This window comes from Triturus cristatus, chromosome 6 (genome assembly GCF_964204655.1).
Source record: "Triturus cristatus chromosome 6, aTriCri1.1, whole genome shotgun sequence".
Lineage (NCBI taxonomy): Eukaryota > Metazoa > Chordata > Amphibia > Caudata > Salamandridae > Triturus > Triturus cristatus.
This window is the reverse complement of record NC_140589.1, coordinates 709,873,198-709,895,176: the sequence shown is the minus strand read 5'-3', so window position 1 is coordinate 709,895,176 and position 21,979 is coordinate 709,873,198. Positions and strand designations below refer to the sequence as shown.

At 42.8% G+C, this 21,979-nt stretch overlaps 1 protein-coding gene across 1 annotated transcript in view; it reads left to right on the top strand.

Moving 5' to 3' along the window:
- Nucleotides 1-21,979, top strand: part of LOC146817750 (uncharacterized) — a 746,064-nt gene that overhangs the window by 619,632 nt on the left and 104,453 nt on the right. The window contains exon 45 of the mRNA XM_085609232.1: nucleotides 12,744-12,953. Coding sequence (XP_085465358.1) covers nucleotides 12,744-12,953 — 210 coding nt within the window. The remainder of the gene's footprint in view (nucleotides 1-12,743; nucleotides 12,954-21,979) is intronic.

Sequence of the window (21,979 nt, the reverse complement as noted above, 5' to 3'; positions counted from 1 at the left end):
TGAGCTTTTCTGGACCAAAGAATAGTAACCTCTTGTCATTAGCCAGGACAGATTTGTAGAGTGCAACCAAAATCACCAGTCTGAACTGTTCACATAAACATCCCACATGAACTTATATAAATACCGGCTTTCTGAGGAATAGTCCACTGTGAACCTCCAGCGGGAAATAATATCAACAAAAGGCTCCTTTGCCCAAAGCGAGAAGTATGGTCAGGCTCTTCCGCATGAGACCGCGGACTGCGTGTCTCTGCCAACAGAGGAGTTTAGAGGGTTCAAGGGAACAAGAACCTGAAGGCTCCCCTGCATGAGACCGTGGTTTCCGTGTCTCTGCCAACAGAGGAGCTCGGGGGGGGGAGGATCAAAAGGGAGCAAAGAACGTAAGGCTCCTCTGCATGAGACCGTGGATTACAAGTCTCAGACAACAGAGGAGTGTGGTGGGTTGTGGGACTAGCACAGCGTTTCCCCTGACTGCGACCGTAGCAATCGGGCATCCGCTGACTATGAGGCTCAACGTGACAAGGCGGCGGAATTCTTCTTCCGCTGCCGCAGCGTTCTGGAAAAAGGGGCCTCTGCACTCTTACCGCCCCACACAACGTGGCCCTCAGGAGGAGTCTGCGAAGGGCTTGTTCCAACGGAATTATCGGCAATGCGGAAGTCTTTCCATCGCCTCTTTGACCTCTCGACCGGCTTTGCGTGAGAGTCACATGGGGCGTGACTCGCAAAGCTTGCTGGGAATTGTAGTGGCTTAACGTAGAATCGTTCCAAACCCTGTTCTGCTGTACTGAAGGCAGTCCGTGAATAACCAGCAGCGTAAACGTGACAACCAGGACACCCCGTCACATTTTTGATGTTGCAAGGCCATTAGAAACATCGTGCGGCTGCTACATGTTTATTGTTTTATCCCTTGATTTACATAGCACAAACTCAATCTCTCGCAGTACGGGAGTGCTTAACATGAGTACTAGTTACACTTATGTAGCTCGTGCTCATGTTAAACGCTCCCATACTTTGAGAGATCAAGTTTGTGCTATGCTGGGGGAAAATGTATCCTTAGTATGCCTCACCATTTTCGAGGGCCATCAGCTGCCACTATTGTTGGGTAGAGTTGGCCCCTTACAATGAGGATTTCTGGCAAACAGAGGCTCTGTTCTCATTTGTCTAGCTCTTAGAACTTGCGTTATCCCTCGTCGTGAACAACGTCCCCAGGATGCACTCAATCAAAACAACTTCATTAATATTTTAAATGTTTAAATTCAATTTTAATTGTGTTTATTCACACATGTTTTGTCTTCAGTTTTTTCATTTTGCCGTAACATCCAACAATTTTTTTTTCATTTTGACGTAACATCCAACAAAAATTTCTGCCCAATGCATTTCGGGCTTGTGCCCTTCGTCAGGGGACTTAATATTCTGCAATTGTAAATATACATCAATATTACCAAAAGAAGTACTGATACTATCTGAATTACACAATTCATATATCGTAACCCCGAAAGGTGCATTGTTATTCAATGTTGTAGTACACTAATTGTACCCGTCACTGGTTCATGATTCAAATGATGCGAAAGAAATTGAGGTGATAGAAACAGGTGCTTTAGTGAATTTTCCTGAGTGTTCATATAACAAGAACTAAATCATGCAAATCGTAAGTGATGGTGAGCGGGATGTGAAACGGTGGAAAAACCAATTCTGATTACGATAAACTGGTGACTAAGAAAAAAGTGCCCTTGTGGTGGAGGTAAAAAGACATGCAACTTATATACTAAAAATAATCGAGGTGTACAAATAGAAAAGCCAAGACACGCTGCATTAAATTGGTAGGGGTGAAGGTGAATGACTGTGTGTCCATCTGAAATTACTCATGCGGTTATTGGGGTGCACACATGTATTCCCGGTATTCTGGGAAAAGTAAAGATTCAAGCGTCCAACGTTTGGAAACGTTATAGAGTTAACTGACTGTACAAGAAAGAAAAATGGAGGTGAATTAAAAACACAAAAGTGTCCTATTTGAAAAAGGGGGCGTTATGGGCCCATTTCAATGAAAAAGCTCACCCCTATGGCAGCGTAGCGTTCTCCATGCTTCTTCGGCGTTTGTTTGCCGTTTACATCTAGTGGGTATTTAAACTATGTGATTTCCGCCCGATAGCGTCACATGTCTGTGTAGACAGACATGTGACACTATCATGCCCCTTAGCATGATGAATGGAAAAAGAACTGTGTAGGTAAACATCCGCCCGAATGTATCACGTGCCTGTATAAACAAAGTGGAAAAACTCGTGCAGCTTAACGTGATACTGGAAAAAAGACGATGAAAGAGAAACGTCCCAATTAGCAGTGTGAACAAAGTGAAGAGGTTCATGCGGCTTAACGTGATAAAAGAAAAAAGAAACGATAAAAGAAAAACGTCCTGAGTGATACCTTACTGTATATTAAAATATCTTAATGGACAATAGAAGTTATAACGGTAAAATACCGATGTGAGAACGGATAAATAAAAATTGAGAGAATCGTGTACGAAAAAACAGCAGCGGAGTGCCCTTCAGGAAAGCTTCTTGAACCACATATATATGGTTCAAGAAATTAAATCCATTTGTGAACGGCGATTTTACCTAAATATGTTAGGTGTTGATGTCAAATTGAAATGTCTATCAGCTACTGTACGTGTCTACAATGTCTTTGGCCGACAGTGGAACACAAGAACTGAAAACCATTTGCATTGATCCTCCTGTGTATTGACACTGTAGGTGTTTCAGAAGTTATCAATTCATCTGAAGATACACTTCTATTCAGCACATCCTACCGTGCAGATCTTAAAAAAACATTGTTTCTCTATTGTCCCGACTGAGTGGATAGAACAATGCGTTCAAAACAATTAAGAACTTAAAGAAAACAATTTAAATCAATATGTTCATTGAGTCCTCTCGGGTGTACAGAGTTCAAGAAATGTATCCAATGTACTTCCCTTCTTAATAAGTGGCAATCTCATATGTCTAGCCTCATTGCTAATGTTTTGAGGATATCTGGCAAGTATGGAGCCCGGGAGGCTCAAAGCTGTGGTTCCACCATTAGAGGAGCAACACTGGTCTTGAAGAGGAAGTCATAGTCTGCCCACAAAGACAACAAAGTGCAAGCCCACTAGACCAGTGGACACACTCAAGAGTTCACTCAAGTGTTTCTAAACCCAGTGTCTGTGCAGGGCATCTGTGGGGGACCTCTGCAAACAAAGAAAGTAAGTTCAAAGAGTGACAGAAACAACAACATGTGGTGCAAAGAGAGAGAGTGGTCACTGCACAGTGACAACATTCAGGTCACCTGCACTTGTAACAGTTGGTTATTGAGGCAGCTCTACTTCAGCCTCTGGTGAGGAGTGGAGAGGGATTCTTGGTGGTATTACCTTGACTCTGTGGGCTAAGGGACTACCATACACAGAAGATAATCAGCACAGCAGCCAACATAACTGTACAGCTTGTTCCCAACCTGATTCTGGAATCACCACAGCAGGAGAGTTCACCCAGACCTGTGCCCAAGGTAACATTACTCTCTGTCCCAGCGCTAGCAGCACTTGAACAGGACTCGCTCTATCTCACCGGGAGGCTCGCATTCATTGCAATTCGATCGGACAAATTACTAAATCCGCCCGGCACCTGAATCCCTGAGGTCCCGGTAAAATGAATTAAGAACGTTTCTCAAGCCTCCTGCTATGACAAAGGGCCCTACTATGATGCAGTAACTTGCACATGAATTTCTCGTGATCAGTAAACTAAAATCCTACCTTATATCTACACTGACAATTATAGATGCTCATTTTTGTCCTGAAGATGAACTCAACTAACTGAGTTTGAAACGTCGTCGACCGCTCACAACATGAACCCCTCATATTAAGTTTAAAAGAAAGTGGTTCAACTCTTGTTGTCAATGCGATGTCTTCTTTTAAAGTTCACTTTCACTTTTTATGTCACGCTTACTGTCACTGAATATGTGAGCATCTGAATTTACTTCATTGTATAATAAATATCTGTTATACTTTGACCTTCTTGTCCCTGTTCTATATTAACTATTGCTCTCTCTTTTCAAAATTAATTTCAAAAAACCTTTATTTAAACGTTTACCTTTTTAAGGTTTTCCTATCCTGGACCTTTTTAGGCCATTTAGAACCATTGTGTCTACCCCTCTCATAGGCCATCATTTGGAATTTCCTAATACACTTTTAAGTTGTAATTCCTGATCGGAGAGGAGTGGCTTTTTCATGTTTGATATGTTTGGAATGGTAATGATAAATCCTCATTACTGTTGAAGTTGGATTTAATATTACTGTTTTAGAAATGACACTTTTGAAACGGCTACACTTTGTGCATTCCCTCTAGAAAGCCACAAACACTGGAAGGTGAGACTCATCTGCATTCTGAGCACTTATCTGCATTCATCTGCATTCTGATGGGTCTTCCTGGACATGGAAGAATGGGACAGGCTGACACTTACACTTCAATAGGTAGTGTCCTATCAACACACAAAGCAACCAGGTATTCCCTCCCCCCCCCCCCGGGTTAGCCTTGCAGACAGGACTGGGTTTTTGTGCATTCAGAGAGTTCCTTTGAAGTCACCCCCTACATCAAAGGCACTTTTGGGTATAAGTCCTGGATCTCTGACACCCTTAACTCAGACACCTCTGGATCTTGAACTGAACCTCTGCCAGAAGGACTACTATGTTTCTTAAAGGACTCAACTGGACTGCTCTTCTGGAAGGATTGCTTTTCTGCTTGTGGGACTGCTCCCTGACTCTGCTGGAAGTATTCTGCTTTCCCTCCAAGTGATCTCTAAGGGCTTGCTAGCTTGTCTCATGTTTTCTGAAGTCTCAGGGACACATAACAAATTCTACAATTCTGCTGGTGCTGCTGCCTTTTGCAAGTCCTACCATTGCCTGAGGTGGCCCCTCTAAGCTCTGGGCCTCAGAAGTGGGTTTCTGAAGCTGTTTTCATCAAAAACCGAGGCATTGCATCAACAGTGTGAATAATTCTGCTGAATCACCCATTAGCACCAGCGTAAATGTTGCCCAACACCAGCGGTTCCACAACCTGCATGGCTCAATGATGACACTTTGCATTCTCTTCAACGGAGCTCGACAACCATGCAGGACCCCCTTTATGCAGCTCGACAATGATTCAGTAGATTCTCAACATCAACAAAAGCTCCATCCAGGGCATTTCTTCAGCGAGATCTGTCTAGGACCTGTTGCTGGCCTGTCAGAACTTTGGATTTGCACCAGTCCCTCACGACCTCAAGTAGCCTTTTGGCCGCTAGTGGCTTCTCAGTACTATTTTTTATTTAATCTTTAAAAATTAATATCTTGACTTCTACTGATTGGATTTTTGTCATCGTGGTCTCATTTTGCTTAGAATGATAAATATTCTCTATGTTTCTAAACCTGGGTGAAGTGTTTTGGGCATGTAGTCATTGTGCTGCTGTGTGTGTGTGTGCGTGTGTGTTTGTGTGTGGGTGTGTGTTGCACAAATACTTTACACATTGCCTTTTTAGATAGGCCTGACTGCTCTCCGCCAAGCTACCAGAGGGTGAACTCAGGTTATCTTATTGTGTATCCTACTTACCCTGACTAGACTGTTGGTTCCTGCCAGGCCTGGGTGCATACCTCAGCCAACCAGGAATCTCATTTCTAAAAACTGTCCAAAATCAAGCTGTTTCTTTACTGTTCTCCATTATATGCCAATACAGATGTGTCTGTGGCTCTGCACCATGATACTCCAAAAATTGTTTATTTCTCCACTTATGCAAAGCAACATCTTGCCACCTTTCAGAATTCCCACTCATCATCTGCTTCTCCAGATCCACTGCAGGTAGTCAACTTCTCCACTGCCTATACCTGGTCACCTAGGACGCACTCCCCAAGGAACTTTGCAAGCAATATAACCTGCCAGTCTTCCAAAAACTGTTTAAGGCCAGGTCTGAGCGAAATATGTAATCCCACCAGCGGAATGGAGGAGTTTGGTAATTCCACGTTACTCTTATAACGCACAATTTCTGAGACATGTCATCGCTCTGCCGGCAGAATTAATCTGTAGTGGTTTTGTTTCTAAACAGTGTGGGAAGAGGGAATGGCCACTCTATGTTTAAAAACCACTGCAGATTAGACATTGAGGGGCATCTCTCTCTTGCCGCCCTGTTTGGAAACCACTGCACAGCAGTGTATACCCCTCAGCGCCCTTACATACTCTTCAGTGAGGACTGCATAGTATCTAAGGGTACACAGGGGTATGCATTACAGTTCATGCCCCTCGGCGTCCTTAAATTATCTGGTATATAAGGGTGCTGAGGAGTATGCACTACAGTGCATACCCTGCTGCCTTACATACTCAGCAGTGATTACTGCAGAGTACCTAAGTGCACCGCGGGATATGCACTGCAGTGATTCCTAATTAGGGTGGGAAGTGGGAGCGGTCCTTCTATGTTTAAAAAACTCTGCAGATTAAAACGTAATCGTTAGCCAGCAATTCTTCTGTAAGTACCAGTATCCTTCAGCTCAGGAACCTTCCTCACATTGAAACCAGCCTCCAGTACAAACCCCTTGGTGTTTTTGTGAATGTTAGTTGAGGGCATGTGAATCTCTCTCCCTGATATCAATTGCTGTTAGGATGATTGACGCCGGGCCCTCCCTGACCCCCTTCCCCGTAGATTGCATACTGCCGTTCAGGGGTACAGATTCTACAGGATCATTAATGGTACAACACTCCTCCTTGTGGTAGGTAAAACAAGTCACAACTTTGGGTGAGGAAGAAAACTACTTCCCTCCCTTCTCCTTTTGGTTCTCATTAGGAAACCACTTTTCTTAAGTGTAATTTCTTGCCTAGACCCTCTGAAACAACTCCAGCCCTTCTCTAACAAGGTAGAACCATTCTTCTGGGAGTTCATCTCCTCCTTGGACTTGGAACTATGCTGGTTCAGACTCCTGTTTGCCATATTAAGCAATCACTTACCAAAACTGCAAGTTTCTCTGGACCCCTGTCTTTCACATCAGACAAGTATTGCCTTAGTAGGCAGAGTATTCTTTCCTGAGTCGCTAAGCCACCTTACACTGGTTCATAGTCTGAAAATGCTTCACCTACATCCTTTCACCCATACAATTCTCAAATGGAACACTATCTGCTTTCTTGTTCTCATGAAACCCCTTAAGGTACTTAGCTGGCTTCAGCCCAAACTGTCTGATCAGAATTTCTATTATTCACTCATAATTCAGATTCTCACCCTCAGGCAATCTACCAGTGACTTTAACCGTCTCATTGGGAAGCCCGCTCAGTGGATATTTCACTTTGAACTTTTCATTCAATCCAAGAGTTTTGCAAGCAACTTCATAACTCACAAACCAAACCAAAATATCCGAACGTCGCACATCCATGTCTACAAGCACATTTGGAACCTTGGCAGGGAGTTCCGTGGATGTAGTGGGGGAATTACCTTTCCTAGTGCTAACCCTATCTGATGCAACCTGTGCTTTTCCATTGCCAGCACTATCCACTCTCTCAATTCCCTATCCTTTTCATTTTCTTGCCTTTCTCTGTCCTTATCCTTCTTTCCCTTTTCCTTATCCTGCTTTACCTTTTCCCTCTCCCTTTGTTCTCTTGCCTACTCGTGTTAGCCCCACTCCTCCTATCTATCCATCCTTCTCTCCTCCTATTGCTAATGAGTTCATTTCAGATTCTTCCACTCAAGCTCCTAGGTGCTCTCTTTTTCCTTAGCCTTATGTTTCTGAAGGGCTAACTGAGAGTCATCATAGTCTCATTTAGGCCCAACCCACCTAATCGGGCAACCCACCAAATTGGGACATGGCAACAGGGGTACCGTCAAGATTGGGGGAGAGGGAGTTGCCTCTGAGAATATCTGGAAAGAAACCGGGTGTATACACTAGGAGTGTGTCTAGAGGAAGCCTGCACTAAGGGGCTATAAGAGACTGATACACAGCACTTACTCTCGCTGGGTCTCTTTCAAGGTACCCAAACCATTCATTTTTTTCTCTAACTGGCTCTGGGCTAACATTAGAATGATTTCCATATCATTTTATGTGGTGGCCCTCCGCCACTTTTCCCATCCCCTGTACCTTAACTGATCTAGGGATAAGTTGTTAAGGTGTATTTCTTTTTACCTTGTTAACCTCCTTGTTTTCGTGTAAGATATGGTATAAAGACATTGGACTTAAGTGTTCTTTGTGACTATTGGAATTGATATCTTGTGATCCTGTGGAAATGAGCCTTTTTAGAGGCCCACCGGTGCAGAGGTTCACCCTTATCTGTCCACTGGTTCTTAAACCAACAAAGTAGAGATTGGCACGGAAGCTGTAATATCAAAGAAATAGATTTATTAACCTCTCATGAGTGGGACTACATCTATACAACACCCTCGGGCACTGTATGAGGTAGTCCATAGAATACAGAAACCAGGGGCCTTATATATACATTTGTTGCATAGTCAGAATGGAGACTCAAAGGTGAGGTACTGGCACATACAAGAATAGTTATTGACTAACATGGGCATACAAAAATTGCTTGGTCAACAGAGTGGGAGAGGAAACATTTATGCTTACATCAGTTAAAACAGCCTAACTATTACAATGTAAGACAGGTGCATTCTAGCAGCTACAGGCCTTTCTGAGCATGCGCAGTGCTCCGGCTCAGTACTGGAAGAGTTAACTATAGTTGATGACTCAAGCAGAATACAAAAGCAGGCAACAGTGAAGACGGAAGAACCACATGGCTAACACCTGGCTAACTAAAATGGATGCCACAAACAAAATGGCTTCAGCTTATGCTAACGGTAATTTCTGAGATTTCCACAATCCCACCCACTTGTCGCCAACAATCAGACCCAGTTCCGGTGTTACTGGGCCTCACACGTTGGGGTGAGTTCATTTACCACCGATGTCCTGCAGTCAAGCCTACTGTGGACTCTGACAACTGAGTACCAAGTGCGCACCATTTGCTCGCCTCACTACGTTGGGGTCAAGTGCTGTCTACTCAAGAAGGTGGTGTGGGGGTTAGAGACTCAAAGCCCAACAATCAACATAATACTGCCCATTAGAGGAATTTTATGTCAGTGCTTTGACTTTGTACAAAGCAAAAGTACTTTATTACACTAACTACTCAATATGGCACAAAAATATGGTCAGGGGTGCATGGTCTAGTAATGTGATTCTACAGGTAAAACAATGCAAAACTTCAAGGTGGGGAAAACTGGTCGAGTGAAGGCTCACAGTGTGAACAGCTTCCTGTTTCTGTGACCACTAGGCCAGTATATATTGTGTCTTGATTTTCTGGCTTTATCATGCTAAAGATACGTTTTGCAGCCTTGCTTAGGCTTAAAATAGGTTTTTGATGCAGTTCAGGCCCAAAACAAAACCCCCACCCAAACAAAGGTGCATAGCCCACCGAGAAACCTTGAGGCAAATTCAAACCCTCACAGTTGCAGGAACCCGTGGAGGCATCTCCTGCGCATGATGAATGGGGTTTTGCAAGTTCAGGGGTTGCTCAGACCAATGCCAGCACTGTTGGGTTGCAGTGACAACCATGAACAGCAGTTTGTCCTATCCTTTTGGGGTCACATATTTCTGGCCCACAATTCCGTTTTTACACCACTACTTTTCTCTGTACTGATTTCGATCTTCATGTCAAGACTCTACAGTATCACCTGCAGATGGGAGGTTCTCTGACTTATTTGTCTGACTCCTCACAACCTTACCTACGACAGCATAACTCAAGAGGAAGTGTGAGTGTCACCTGACTGTATTCTTTTTCTTTAGTGGTTTAGGAAATCTGCCAGATGAGTAAAGCATGGTCCCACATTATTTTGGGCAGCATGACCATTTTCTGTTCTTCATCTAGGTTAGGTAGGATGCCACGTTCTAGATATGGCTCTAAGAAGCCAGATTTGTTGGATTAAAAAATATCAAGTCACTTTTAGGAAGTGGAAAAGCAAAGGCCATTTGAGATTATCAAGTTTCTGACAATGCAGCATGAAAAGTAATAAAGCTCCAGCAATGGGGAGTCAAATGTGGGTTGAACCAGTGTAGGGTGCCTGGGTTATGTGCCAAAGTGATGGATACAGGCAGCTTGAACTATTGGAATCTACGCAGTGCTATTTGAAGTCTTCTGTCTGGATGCAAATACTTCTTGTGGCAGTGGCTCGTTGCTAATTTAAACGCTTCACTTGGTTTGAATGCTGGATCAATTCAGAGGCTGTTTGTGTGCAGTAGAGGCTGGCATTTACCGAGATAGGGGTGGACGCACACAAATAAAATTAAAAAATATAAACTAAATACTTACCTAGCCTCTGCCCCAGACCTCTTCATCTGCAACTGTGGCCCAGCCACTAGGAAACTCCCTTTACCAATCCTGCATCTGCTCTCATGCCATGAGAGCAGCACCCTGATTGGAGTAAGCGGCCTCACTCGGCACTTCACCTCTCTCTGGAGGCCTGCAATTGCTCTAAACCAGCTATCTTGAGACAGCTGGGTTAGAGTGCGTATGTGTGACTGGCTGTTGCAAGACGGCTGGCCAAAAAGACATGTGCATTTTAAACAGTGCCACACCAGCCCACCCTCCTCCCTGTGCTGTCACTCCGCAGCCCCCCTACCCCCGTCCTGACATTCTGTTTGGGATGGGGCTGAAAAATAAAATGAGAATGAATTACCATTTTATTTTTCATCTCTGGGGCTTTGGGGGTAAGCTAAGTGGGGCTCTGCTCCAATGGAGGAGCCGCTGCAGCTGGGTGGAGAGGTTTACACGGAGCATGTCAGGCTGGCCATCGCAAGACAGCCGCACAAAGTGACTTGCACAATGTAAACTGGTGGAGTGAGCAAAATATCGCAATTGCGAGACCTATTGCATTGCAAATGCTTGTTTTTAATATAGTGGGCTTTTGTTTATTTATGTAGGTCTCAGCTGTTTTTCATTTCCTAAAATGGCATCCACTTTTCTATTTTTATGCCCATTTTTTGTAAACTTTAATAATAAGAAATGAAATCCTTACCCTTGTACAGAAAACCCCGCAGTCATATTGACTGATCCAGAAACATTTCCTGCAAAGTTGACAGACCTACCGGGCAGAAAACCACAGGCTGTTAACACGTCTCTTCAAACAAAAACAGACTAATTTGGATTTCGGAAGAAGGCAGAAAAGGTGAAAATGGTGCCAGCCTGAATACGGACAGAAGCTAACAGGTCTGTGCCTGCCCCAACGCACATAATAATAGACTTACTAATTAACAAAGGAAGTGTCTTCTCAGGCATCAAACTCCTCTGTCTGCTGACGGCCCAACGGGGTGAATTGCCTTTCTCTGTTATTGTCACTCAGTCTGTGGCCTAACATCCCTGCGTTCTTCAGTTAGAAGAGTTGCAACTGCTATAAAAGTTGCTGGTGTCATTTTATGTCATTTATTAGGTAAACAATTCATATGCCATGCATATAGGCTGTGGCTATGCAGAAGCAGAATACGCTTTTTTGTCCTTTACTTTCTATTTAATGTTTTAGTTTCATGTTAATGTGCTCTTTATTCTATCTAGTGCTTTTGAAAAAAAGCTGAATAAATATTTTTGTAAAATAAATAAACTTTTACACCTTTTTGGCTCCTAATGCAGACGATCAGAATAGCTTTATTAACCTTCTTGCTTTGTCGAATTTGCTTTAAAATGCACCCCCCCCCCGAACCCACCTTAGGTTGCTCGCTACACTCGCCGCTGTGCACTCGACCTCAAATTTCACGCCTCGCCACTTTCAAATGTCACCAGCCGCCACTGGGCACCTCTGAAAAAAGAGACTGTCAACAAGGGGAATAGTTGTGCAATTTAGCTGAAGGAAACACCTCTCTTTTAAACTGAGCTTCAGCCATGGTAGAGGTCAAACTACCAGATGATTGGCAAAAATGTAAGATTGAGGATGCTGAATACATGGGATTTAGCCAAAACCTCTAAACTATAACAGGCAAATCACCTCACACCTGTTTCTTTAAAGACAATACTGAACTCCTGGCAGGTAAGAATCAAGAGACTGGTCCAATGCTACATCAGCTGTGCCACTGTCTATAGTTGCAGGATCATTATTTATAGTACTGATTGCGTTTTTGTTAACGGTGATTGGTGTTAGGGCAAGGTAGTATTTGCGCAACCTACACGTTTTTTGCCTGCCAATGATTTTCACCTGCTGCTCTCAGTCCCCAAGATACTTGGAGGAGGCACACTCACACACATTTGCATAATATAATGTGGGGAACTATGTACTAAAGCCCTTGGAGGTAGAGGCATTACTTAACTGGTCTCTATCAAACTCAGGATGCTTAACTCTCTTTTTGGACCATCACCTGCAGAGGAGATGACTGTGGAGAAAAGTTGACATCAGTGCTCACTCGCAGTGCTACCAGAACGTGCTGCCTGAAATGCTTTGCTGTAAAGATGGGGTCAAAGCCAAACGAGGGACAATATATTTCTTGTCTTATAAACTGATCCTCACCAAGCTTATGTTTTTCTTAAAAATGAGAACATGAATTGAATATGTTCCATGATCACTAAACCAGGTTATATCAATCGTCAGTAATCAATACAGACGCTGCTCCAATTCTGCGTTGATGGATTGTTGGGTGTTGCACGATCTGTAAAAGTGTCTCGCTTTTTGTTAGAATATGATTGGGCTAAGGTAGGAAAAGTAATTTTTTTGAGTTTGCTGATTATACCAATCCTGGTGTATTGCAGAAGCAGCTGCTGACAGAAACGGAACACAGGCTGTCTCAGGAGCATCGGAGCCGACAGCACTTGGACCACATGAAGGCCGCCAGCATGGAGAAGCTCCTGGAAGACATAGGTGATAAGGAACAGAGACTGCAGTCTCTGGCAGATGAGGCAGAGAAATCCTCCAAATTGAACAATCTTCAGCAAAATAAAGTAAAAAAGGAAATCAAGCAGGTCTGTTTCTTCAGCGGTTTTCTTTAATCATACATGTGTAACAATTTTTTTAAAATAATGTTAGTACCAGAGTGAACTCTACTCGTTGACCACTTCCTTTATTATACAATGTATTCTTGCTTCCATCATCATGAAAGTGGACCATTCCAGCACAGGCTTTTGGATTCTTTTCCATGACAGTGCACATGTGTTTGCAAATAGTTGTGCGTCCGTTTTTGCAACTTTGGAATTGTTGCTGGATGTTTTTCCCTCCTCCCATAATATGACGGATGAGACGCTTTGGAGGGCCAGTTGTTGCTCCAAACATTCATGGTACATCCAGGTACATGACTCCCTCGTGGTTCCTAAACTTCACTGCTTAACTGTATAGTTTTCCTTAGTGCTGTGATGGCTTGGTGTTCCATTGTATTATGACATCTTCAGAGAGTATGCATTTTCTTATTGATATTGCCTCGTAGTGTTTTTATCAATCTGGTGGCTTTTCTCATTTTGTTTTCCTTAGTAACTGTTGCAAAACAAAGTCTGAGTAAACTTGTTAGTGGCTGCGCTTTATTCCTTGATATGAACTGGGAGCGCTTGATTTTGGGTTTTAAGGGTCAAGGGTAAAGACATTGGCCAATTGCAAATGCATCTTCTGAGTCAAAAAGCATGCCCAATGTGTGGGGTGTTTCTCGGTGGTTATTGCTATTGGGTATCTTGATATCTAACTTTGTAGCATATCTGTTGTATGTATGTATCTTAATTCTGCCTAGTGTATTATCTTGGGTGCTGCTAGTGAGTGGCATTATACATTGGGAAAGCTGTTTTAAGCATATGATGCCAAACTTCATGGCATAGCTTTGCCTTGTGTTCTGTCTGCTTTGTTCTGTTGAAAGGTTGTGTGTGTTGTTTCTTAGTAGTTTTTTGTTGTGAGCTATACCGAATTTCTGTGGACTGAGGACTCGATAAACATCGCATACACAAATTGAAAAGTCCTTATCTTTATAAATGTAACCATTAGACGCATAACACACATTCCATTTGGTATTTGCGGTTCTGCCAAACAGGCTCTCGTGATTCAGAGTGATTTAGGGCTATTCAGTCGTTAAAGTGCTCAGCATTCAGAGTGACCTTTATTTTTTCTAAGGTGGCATAGCATTTGTTTACTTGTGTTTATTTTGTTGCCTTTCAGGCATGCGTATGAGGAAATGTTTGTGTTTAATGCCGCACAGTGGGGTACAAGGCAAACAGGCGACTGCCTAGCTTCCACTGAATGTCTAATTCTTTGGAATGCAGTGTGTTGTTGCATGACATTTTGGCAAATTGAACAATAATGAGCCCGCAAACAATTCTCAATACCTTTCCTTACAAAGGTATGTGTGTTACATTACAAGTTTGTGCTATTATTTTCATTGGCTAAAGGATAAGAATGGAGGACGGCCTGATATTATTTTGAATGTTAGCCGTTCCTTTAGAGTAGGTTTTTAAGTATAAATGTGACTGGGTTTATAGGTGTGGTGTGTACTTGCAAATCCGAAGCTCAAGGTACACGAGTATGTAACACAATTAGGGCACCTCATGGAATGCTAACAATTAGAGTATTAATGTAATATAGGTAGTTATGTTAAACAAGAAGATGGAATTTATTATTAAATACTTTGTAATCCTTTCATTCATGTATTATGTATTCATGTTTACAAAACAGTCTTTACCCGTATTGAGAAATAAATACGACTATAAAATTCAAATGAAACAGTATCTCATTGATCCAATCGACTGGGTGGAATCCACTTGAAACACCAATAATATATGCTGGACTCAAAAACATTTATTTGATTACACAAGGGGATTGATAGCATCATTAAATTAGACGTCTGACAACATCACCTCACACTGTGCTGGTTTTGTTCTTGAAATAAAAGATGTAACTCTCCTTACAGTATGTATGCATGAAGACAAAAACAGCATCCCAAATGACTTTTGTCAACACACATATAATAAGGGCCAACTCAGTAAAGGGTGTTAAGTGGTTCCCAATTAATGACAACACAAACAAAATAGGGTCTCAAAGAAATTCTGGAGGAAACTAAAATTCCTCCAATTTCTAGGGGGAAACTGAATTGGAGTACAATACAGGGGCTAACTTTCTTCCGTCATAGAAAATTCAGCTGATGATTTCTACACCGTATTTAGAGATTCTTCCAGAAATTGGAGGCTTCTCAATGCACCGTAAACTTTTATTCCTTTTAATATTTTGTCTGGTCATTCTGTATTTCAAAAAAGACCTTGTTGAGGCTTGGTGTTTTGCTGCATTCTGTGTTTAGAATTATACTTGATCACTCGTAGCTTTGGAAACTAGAACCATGCTTAGGTCAGTGATGACATCACAATGATCTGTAGTCTAACACTAAGCAGGGGTTTGATTGTTGTTAGTTGGATCCAGCTGCCTTAATGGGTTGGTGGTCAATGTCTTGTACTCTGAATAAAACTACCTGAGAGGTTACCAGAAAAGTTGTGGATTTATTTGGACAGAAAGAACTTGATATTGGTGACGAGCGCCTGCTGGAGCCAGGCATATGACCACCAGCTTCCCCAAGAACCCATGTGGATTGGTAGTATACTATTTATAATGGAATTTATTGAAGAATTGTACAGACACATTGGGGACTACTCCACAGTGTCAAGGAAGTCGCTTACCACTTTGACTGTGACCACTGGATTGAGGGTAAAAGGAGCATCGGTGGCAGCAAGATTTAAGGCTGAATGTTGATGTCATCCAAGAGGTATAGTAATTTTCCTCTATGACAGAATGCGATACTGTGATGTGCATCAGTGTATGTGGATCATGAGAAGAGGGTGTGGATTTTGACGGCAGTTCGCTACATACTTAGCGTTACGCTTTTGATGGCCATTTTGGAACAGTTTGGAATTTTAATGGTCGTGACGTTATACCTTACACAATTGGCGGCCATCTTTGAACAGCATACGGAACACCAAAGTGCAGTTTACGGAATGCTTTTTGCTTCATACTGATGCAGCGCAACCCCTAAATTCATGGACCAGGAATCTTATCACACATAAATCACTACCCAAACAACGGGGCCCATCAATCATTACTCATAAATGATACCTGGAAACGAGCACTGCATTTAGGGGGGTTTATTTTGTCAGGTTTATATATATTCAGTGCTATACTTCACGTCAATAACATATTTGAATCATTCCTAACTATTCTTAATTTCGACTGTCTTCCTTTGGTCGATGGGCCATTAGTTGACGAGTTGATGGTGACTATGACTAACTAAACAGTTTAACACTTTAAGAATAACCACCAAGTCATTTATCAGGTTAATAATTTTATCTCACAAATAATGAAATGCTCATATTTCAGATTTTCAGTGTAACACACGATCAAACACAAGAGAGCAAATTATTAGGCAATGTAATCAAAATGAACTATTGTTTGATATCAAAGCGTGCATAGGAATGGGGGAAAAGAAGGTACAGCAGAAATACTTTCTAAGAATATATTGTGAAATTAAGACATTCAAGGAGGGTGATACCCACCAAAGAATAGGGGAAACCACTTCCTTGGGTGAGGCTGTGGCAGGGGTCCCCAAAGATAGGCTCAGAGGACACAGTTGACAGGACAGGTATAACTAAGTCTTGCAATAGACTGACAAAAAAGAAATAATCTCCCAATCTATCTACCTTTGCTCTAGTTCTCCTCGGATGCAGTCTCCTCCCGGGCACTCATGCAACGTTCTCGTACCTAACCCAATAAATGGATAATCAATGACTTATTTTCTTGTCAGGTCTCGATCTTGGTGCTCTCTGACTCTGTGCTGGTCTGCTCTCTCTCTCTCTCTTCCTCTGACTCTTCTTCTTCTCCTGTCTCTCTGTGATCTCTCTCGGTGATCTGCAATCTGTGTTCTGTCAAATCCGACAATTCCCAAATTGGGATTTCAATTATACCCTAATTCTTGGCTCACTCTTCTACAATGTTGCAGTTTCATTAGAGACTCGGACTGTGATTGGTTGACACAGGTCATGTTAGGGTCTCCTCACCAGGTTCTCATCACAAATCCCATTCATACTGGTTTTAACAAATGAAGTGTTAAGGATAAATATAGTCATATATTACTAATATCAATAGTTATACAATTTGCAACATTCTTGCATTGCAATTATGACATCCGCTTCACATTCAAATTGCACGTAGCGATGACAGTTCCTTCACATAGGTTACGTCAGCTGGTGCACTAGGCAGTTCATGAGCAGGCAGAGCATTCGGCGCATGCATCTTTCGTACAGGCCAAGACAACCACATGCTGGCTCAGACAAGAGGCCATTATTATGCAGGCCCAATTTCGTACTAAAGTAAATAAACACAAAAATAATATTAATTCATGAAAAAAAAAACTATTATGTTGACCTCCCACCATACTAATACCTTGTATTAATGATTACCTAGCAAAAGCTATTAAATTAAAGCAGCTTTTCTGTTATTCATGCACAACAGGCAGATGTGCAATGTACAACATAGCGTAAACATGCACTAGTACGATTTTTCAAAGCGCAAACAGTTAATACGTGCTCATGCCATCATGGTTTAATATATTAGGTAAAATGCGTTTGCCCATGTGTATGTGTGTTCAGGTTGGTTAGTCCATGCAGTTAATGCATATTATGGGGGTACTTAATTTCATGAAGGTGCATTTCTGCAAACCTCACTCCATCAATACCAGGCACCCAATTGTTTTTAAGGAAATGGTTGACGCATCTGATGTAGGTGTCACGCATTTTCTGACTGGCACTAAATTGAGACTATGCGTTGAGCACAATTTGAGAAGCACAGTCAACCCCGGGACAACGTAACAGGATTGTGAATTGTGTGGAACTGTGCAGCTTTCTTTGTGCGGGATCACATTTGGAGAAAATGCGCTATATGCCGAGAGTATTGGCACATTGACATTTCAGGAGTACATTTCACGAGTACAGTAGATCTTAATGGACAACATTATAGCAAGTATTCATAGAGTTGCTTAACCTATTTTTATTTTCAGGTGATGTATAGTATTAGATTCAGATATCGTTTGTCCTGTATACCTGTTTCTTTTCTTTATGTCTGCGTTTGGGCAACGTTAAACAGTATTCATGGCTGTAGTGAATATGTCCCCGCCACCACAGTTTCTGTCTGATAAGAGGTACCTAATTCTGCCTTGGAAGAGGTGGAAACAACTTTTTGATTCTTATTTAATTGCAATGGGTGGGATCATTTGGGCATTGAGGGCAGAAATGTTTATGAGAGCTTGGATGAGATTACTATTGAGGATGGAGAAGGTGAACCAGATAATGTTTATGACATAACAGGATTGATGCCAGAGAATCATTTTGGTTTTCAAATCAACATTATACTTGAGAGGCATATGTTTTCTGTGTACAAGGAAAACAAGAAAAGAATGGTAACTAAGTGGCATCCCTGAAGATGTTGACATGCGAATTTGGAGAGCTTACTCATCATGGATTAAATTGTTGTATGTACTAACAATGTTACACTACAGGACAAACTTCTAACAAAGAATCCTGACTTTAGAGTGGCCATTGCTATGGTGGAAGGGATGGAAAATACTAGTGTATGGGTACGTGAGATGGGGGAGGATAAAGGTAAATGGTCATTTGGAAGAAAATGTTGCTCATGAGATGAAGAATGGGATGGACAAGAATGGAAATGTAAAGGGTCAGCAGCAGGGAAAATCACAAGAAGTATCCCAGTAAAGATAATGTGAACACCTGCAGGAATAGTAGTGAAATGAGGTGTTTCAGGTGCAGCAGTGAAGGGCATCTCTGTACTAGCCTTAGGTGTTTTGCAAGGTTTGTCGCTTGCAAAAAGTGTGGGAAGAAGGGACTTTGTATTAGAGTGTGTCTGGGAAAAAAGACACAAGGAGTATACTGGGTAGAAGATGAAGAGAAGTACGCTTTGAGTAATGACAGGGTAGACCTGTTGGGGATGCTGGAGTGTGAGATTGCAGTGGAGGGAAAGAAATTGGCTATGGGGGCTGATTCAGGGTTACCGCACACCATGGTGGGTGACAAAAACAGGGATGTGGTGTTTGGTATGGATAAAATTAAGCTGTTTCCATCTGACATCAACCTTGTGGGATATGATGGAGAAAGAATTGATGTCCTGGCATATGCAATCATGACAATTCAATATGAAGATCGTGAAACTGTTGAGAAGGTGTATGTTGTTAGAAGGAGTAACAATCTTTTAGGGTGGAGGCAACAGAGGGACATGGGGATAACTTTAAATCCCAATACTCCAGAGAAAGTGTTGTTTCTCTCTATGGAGGGGCTGCCTGAGGATTTGTGTAACAAGTTTCCCAAAGTCTTTGGTAGTGACTTGGGGCAGTTGAGAAAATTTAAGCATAAAATTATTCTGACAGATGGAGCTATACCCTCTGGGAACACAGTGAAGAAAGTCCCACTTTTAATGATGAATTCCCTTGAGCGTGAATTGAAAAGATTATTGGAGTTGGGGGTGGTAGAATGCTCAGAATGGCTAGCCCCGGTGGTTTTGGCCCCAAGGCATAGGGGAAAAGAAATTAGGATGTGTGTGGACTTGCGAGGGCTGATCAAACATAAATGAGTGGACAGGCAGCCCTTGCCCAACATTTTAGAAACCGCAGCTCTGATAAAGGATGCCAACATTTGTAGAGTTATGGGCTTGTCCTCTGCTTACCACCAGATTATGCTCCATCCTGAGTGCAAACACCTAACATCATTTGTAACCCCATTGGTCCATTCGGACTAGTGTCTGCAGCTGCATTTTTTCAAAGAGTAAGGAAGAAAATCTCAGAGGGACTTCACAAGGTGTTATTTTTCCAAGACAATATTTTAGTCTATGGTAAAGATAAACAAGAGCGTGATGAACAGTTGTGGCAATTGTTAGAGCGGTTGCAAGATGCTAGACTGGTCATAAAGAAAGATAAGTGCAAATTCAGGGTAACTTTGGTAACCTATTTAGGTCACACTATTTTGCGCGAAGGGATGAGTTCCAAACTCGATCTGCCTAACAGTATTGTGGTAGCAGCAACACCAGAGAGCAAGGATCAGGTGTGTTCATTCATGGTGTTAGCAGAGTTTTGTGCAATGTTTATTTCAAACTTTGCTAGCTTGTCACAGCCTATGAAATAGGGGTGGGCAGTAAACTTCGCTCCCTCGGTGGAGTTCACTGAGTTTTGCCCACTCCGCGCTCCACTTAGAGTGCAGACTTCAGCAAAAACGTCGCTACCGCTGCATAGCGGAGTTTACTGCTCCCCAATCTCCAAAAACAAACGTCTTCTAAATGTCTCCATGCACTGTATCTTGCATACTAGATAATATAAATTAGGTCACCCGAGCCCCGTCTTCTTTAATGCATAGACCAGCACATGCACTTGGCTTTACCCAGTAAAGTGTGCACGAGTCTCGAGGCATGACACGGATATGTGCCACAACACTACACCACCAAGGCGCGATTTTGACTTGAGGCAAGTAAAAGGAGTTGCTAGCATGAAGCCAGTACAGACCAGGTGGTTCTTGGGGGCAAATGGTGCGGCAGAAGCTGCTGAGGAACGGAGTTCAGTCACCTCCGGTCAAACAGTTCACCAGTCTGGCTTGGACAGGCGATCGGGGTATAGCCGGGTTACCCACCAGATCCGATCTTCTCCGATAAGTGTACAAGTTTCCTGCCTCATAAATTATGGTGAGCAAGGCCAGAGTCTGGTGTCCCAGGACCAGGAGCCAGGACCTTGTAATCTATCAGGTAAGCCTATTGTATTCCCTTCTGTCTGTTCTGTGAGCCTGGCCTCATCTTATTTGCTCCGCTCAAGGAGTGCTCTGCCCCTATTTATTGTTGGTGTGTATACTAAATCGAGAGAGGCTCCCTGTCTGCTTGTTGTCAGCCCACAATGGGCCCCTTTCCCATTCAGTCCTCTCTTGTTGCGGCCGAGTTCCTGCCCAAGGGCGCAGCAAGCCCCATTTTCCATGTGGGGGACAACACGAGGCTGGACTGCGGGTGTCACGGGGTGAGAAGTGCCTCAGCAGACGTCACCAGATAGGAGAGTATTGCTCAGTCCCTCATGATCTGGACATAAATTTAAACCTATCTTTGAGGTGTGGGCAACTAGTTGTGGCACGGTTCGGAATGTCAGGCACAAGCAGAGTAAAGCAAATTCTACTCCGCCCACGCATGGAGCTCAGCGGAATTCGACAGAGTTTTTCAATACCTCCGCCGAATTCCATGGAGTGAAACTCCACAAGCTCCGTCCAGGCCTACTATGAAATTGTTATTGAAAAAGAATTATAAATTTGAGTGAATGGAGGAATGTGAGGCAGCGTTTACTGAGATGAAGAACAATATTGGGAAGCTACCTACTCTTGGATATTTCGATGCTTGTAGGAGAACAACAGTATCTACCAATGCTAGCATCAAGGGATTAGGTACAGTGTTGTCACAAGTGGTGGATGGCAAGCTGAAGGCGGTGGCAATTCCTTCTCGCTTGTTGAAAGTTGCTGAGGAAAGGTACTCAGTGATAGAACGGAAAGTGTTGGCTGTGTACTGTGTAAATTTATCCCCAGAATAAACCAATAGATGGATGGTTTGTCAGAGTTCAATTTTGTTCAGGGATCTAAGAATATTATCAAAGCAAACACAAGGAGATGATAGACGGAGTGCTGAAGCTTTTCAGACACTCACCCCCAGTCACAGATCTGGGTTAGCTCACTTCGCCACCTCAGTTCAGACCCAGCTATATGCAAATCAGTCTTGACCCGGTGCCTCATGGGAACAGTCCAGCCCGAACTGCCAATCCAGATCTTCCCTGAACTGGAAACATGCATCCTAGGGCTGGTTTCTGGGTTACACCCTTCATCAGCCAGGCTAGCTTTAATCTAGTGGCAAAGTGAGCAAGGGGCCCACGTCTGGGCATACCCTGCCAACTTAGGGCAAACAAAGCAAACACAAGGACATGATGGACGGAGCACTGAAACTTTTCAGACACTCA